The sequence below is a fragment of the Babylonia areolata genome, chromosome 18 (genome assembly GCF_041734735.1).
Source record: "Babylonia areolata isolate BAREFJ2019XMU chromosome 18, ASM4173473v1, whole genome shotgun sequence".
NCBI classification, from domain to species: domain Eukaryota; kingdom Metazoa; phylum Mollusca; class Gastropoda; order Neogastropoda; family Buccinidae; genus Babylonia; species Babylonia areolata.
Genome location: NC_134893.1, coordinates 7,666,837 through 7,670,716, shown reverse-complemented (window position 1 = coordinate 7,670,716; position 3,880 = coordinate 7,666,837). Strand labels below are relative to the sequence as shown.

Genomic DNA, 3,880 nt, shown 5'->3' with positions numbered 1-3,880 from the left:
TCCCGCATCGCGCTGAAGACCCAGCAGAACTTGGAAGGCCTCCAGCTGGACAGTAACACGTGGGGCGAGCAGTTCTACTGCGCCATGAACGTCAACGGCGGGGAGGTGGACACCGCCACCAAGATAGACTACGTCCTGCACTTCATCACCTTCTTCTGGAAGGCGAGAGAGGGGGGGGCTGGAAGCCCACGATTTCTCGCAATCCCATGATTTCTCTCACTTCGTTTTTCTCTGATATTTGCATTCGGGTAAAAAGTGGGAAAAAAATTGTGGGATTGCAAGAAATCGTGGACGTACAGGGGCCCTTCCCCTGATGATAATGATAGTAATAATAATATAATGATAATATAATAATAATGATAGCAATGATAATAATAATGATGATAATAGTGATGATAACAATAATAACAACAATAATGATAACGGTAATCATAATCTTCATAGTAGTAGTACTAGTCGTCGTCGTCGTCGACATCGTCGCAGTGATAGTAGCAGCTTCTTCTTCTTCTTCTTCTGCGTTCACTCGTATGCACACGAGTGGGCTTTTACGTGTATGACCGTTTTTACCCCGCCATGTAGGCAGCCATACTCCGTTTTCGGGGGTGTGCATGCTGGGTATGTTCTTGTTTCCATAACCCACCGAACGCTGACATGGATTACAGGATCTTTAACGTGCGTATTTGATCTTCTGCTTGCATATACACACGAGGGTTCAGGCACTAGCAGGTCTGCACATATGTTGACCTGGGAGATCGTAAAAATCTCCACCCTTTGCCCACCAGGCGCCACCGAGATTCGAACCCGGGACCCTCAGATTGAAAGTCCAACGCTTTAATCTCTCGGCAGCAGTAGTGGTGGTATCATTATAATTAATGACTCTATTTTGTCTCTGGTGCCGTGTGCAGTTTTTTGTCCCTCTCGCTGTCCTCTTTTCTTATTCTATCGGTATTGTGTGCTTCAGGTGCTGTTCGCTTTCATCCCGCCCACGTCTATAGGGGCTGGCTGGCTGACGTTCGGTGTAGCTTTGTTCTGGATCGCCGCCATGACCGTCATCATTTCTGACATCGCCTCCATCTTCGGCTGCGTCCTGGGCTTGAAAGACACCGTCACGGGTGGGTTGGTGGGATGACTGGTTGGGTTTTGTTTGTTTGTTTGCTTGTTTGCTTGTTTGTTTTTGGTTGGCTGCGTGATTGGTTGTGTAGGACAAGGTGGTTTTGTGTGTGTGTGTGTGTGTGTGTGTGTGTGTGTGTGTGTGTGTGTGTGTGTGTGTGTGTGTGTGTGTGTGTGTGTGTGTGTGTGTGTGTGTGTGTGTGTGTGGTGTCTGATCAACATGTTCTCATAAAGCACTTTGAGAGGTTTTGAAAGCGCTGTATAAATGCAGTATTGCAGTATACTTCTTCTTGTTATCGTCATTACAATTATCATTCAAGAATGTATTTATGTATTCATGTATCTATTTATTTATTTATTTATTTATTTGCTTGTTTGTTTATTTGCTTACGTATTTATTTATTTATCTTTTCATAAATATTTATCTATTTATTTGCCAGTTTGTTTGTCTATATTATAAATTTAAAAAAAAATGTTGTTGTTTGTTTATTTGTCTATTTATTTATTATTTGTTTGTTCTTTCATTTATTATTACTTTTTTAAAAACATTTACTCATTTATTTATTCATTTATGTATCTATCTATTCACTACTCCGCAGCCATCACCTTCGTGGCTTTGGGCACCTCCATGCCGGACACCTTTGCCTCCCGTGCCGCCGCCCTCAACGAGAAGTTCGCCGACAGCTCCATCGGCAACATCAACGGCTCCAACGCCGTCAACGTCTTTCTGGGCCTGGGTCTGCCCTGGCTCATCTCCACCATCTACTGGAAAGTCAAGGTGAGTGGAGCAGTGTCTTCAGTTTTACGTCTTCCCGTTCTCTGAGTGATATTATTGGTCGGGGAGAAAAAGAGTTGAGGGGGAGGAGGGATGGGGGGTGGGGGAGGGGGATGGGGGGAACGGGGAGGGTGGCGGGGGTGGGGGAAGGGGACAGAGCAGGAGGAATGTAGAAGGAGGGAAGGTGTGTGGCTGTGTGTGTGTGTGTGTGTGTGTGTGTGTGTGTGTGTGTGTGTGTGTGTGTGTGTGTGTGTGTGTGTGTGTGTGTGTGTGTGTGTGTGTGTGTGTGTGTGTGTGTGTGTGTGTGTGTGTGTGTGTGTGCGTGTGTTTGTGTGTGTGTGTGTGCGTGTGTGTGTTTGTGCGTGTGTGTGTGTGTGTGTGTGTGTGTGTGTGTGTGTGCGCGCGCGCATGCATGCTTGTATGTATGGTGGAGTGGACGCGGGATACTGTCGGGTAAGCATTTTGTCTATGTTTTTCGATTTACGTTAATATATGACAATGTTTTAAATATAGTGTGTGCGGCGATGATGATGAAAACATTCACCATTGCAATCAGTATGATAAACTGATAAACAACATTCTTGTTTTTCAGTTTTTCATATTGATTGCAATGTTTAAATGGAATACTATGCGAAATATATCTCCAGTGCTTTCACATCAATATCTTATAAGCGAGTTCGGTTGCGCTGCTGATCAGGCATCTGCTTAGCAGATGTGGTGTAGCGTATATGGACTTGTCTGAATGCATTGACGCTTCCTTGAGTGACTGAACTGAAGCGAACTGAACTTATTTTTTTATATGCTTGATGCTTTCTTTGAATTAATGTTTACTGTTTTGAACTGATTCCTTAACTGAACCGAACTGAACTGAACTATCATATGTTATGCTTGTTGCTTTTTATAGTAATGTTAAATGTTTTGAACTGACTGATAAACTTGAGTGAACTAATATCTTTTATGCTTGTCGCTTTTTAAAACAAATAATGTTCACTGTTTTGGACTGATTGCTGAACTGAACTGAACTGAACCGAACTGATATCTTATATGCTTGTTGCTTTTTATTTTCTTGCAAAGTAGGGTTTACTGTTTTGAACTGATTCATCTATCGCCGACATTGTTTCTCAGGGAGGCACACTGACAGTGAAGACGGACTCCCTAGGATTCAGCGTGACGCTGTTCGCTGTCTTCGCCGTCATCACCGTCTGCCTGCTCATGCTGCGCCGCTCTCTCAAGTGCTTCGGCATGGCGGAGCTGGGTGGCACCAGAACGCCCAAGATCATCTCCGCTCTTCTCGTCGGCTTCCTCTGGGTCCTCTACATCATCCTGTCCATTCTGCAAGCCGAGGGGGTGATGGACGTGGCGTTCTGAGGGAGAGAGTCTTTTAGTTCTTCTTCGGCGAGCTGGTTTGGAAGTGACCTTGGCGGTAGTTCTTTACCAAACCAATCAAAAGCAGACTGTGTTGAGTGGGAGTGTCTGTTGGAACCCTTGGGGTGGCTACTATTTATGAAATTTCCTTGCGAAATGAAGCGTTCACTTCTTTGCCTTGTTAATTTGCTGAGTGAGTCATGTTTTTTTTGGAGGTGGGTCGTTTTTTTGAGAAGGCAACCGACGTCATCGTCTTGATGATACTGCTGCACCTGTTGGAAGTTAAGAAGTGAGTTTTATTGTTTGAACTGTCGCGAACGTAATTCATGGGGTGGATCGTTCTCTTCTTTGCCTTGTTAATCTGGAAAGGACTTGTTGAGTTTTGCCTTCAGAAAGGAACATGGATCAAAATGTTGGACATGGATTTTTCATGGATCTTTGTAGATCTATGGCGCACCTGTTGATGATGACCATACTGACAGAAGTTTAATGATATTGTATATTGATGGGAAAAAAAGAGACTTATTCAGTGAGTCAACCTGTGGTGGGCGTGATCTTTTTCTTCTTCACTGTGTTACTTTCAAACGATATGTGTGCTTTTCCCTGCTAGTTAGGCAAACCAAAGTTGCT

At 44.0% G+C, this 3,880-nt stretch overlaps 1 protein-coding gene across 1 annotated transcript in view; it reads left to right on the top strand.

Moving 5' to 3' along the window:
* LOC143291883 (sodium/calcium exchanger 1-like) overlaps nt 1-3,302 on the top strand; it is a 37,077-nt gene extending 33,775 nt beyond the window's left edge. Inside the window, exons 9-12 of the mRNA XM_076602013.1 lie at nt 1-162; nt 962-1,112; nt 1,710-1,888; nt 3,011-3,302. The exon at nt 1-162 is cut by the window's left edge and continues 17 nt beyond it. Of these exons, the coding sequence (XP_076458128.1) occupies nt 1-162; nt 962-1,112; nt 1,710-1,888; nt 3,011-3,253 (735 nt within the window). The 3' untranslated portion in view covers nt 3,254-3,302. The remainder of the gene's footprint in view (nt 163-961; nt 1,113-1,709; nt 1,889-3,010) is intronic.
* Nucleotides 3,303-3,880: the final 578 nt, after the last annotated feature.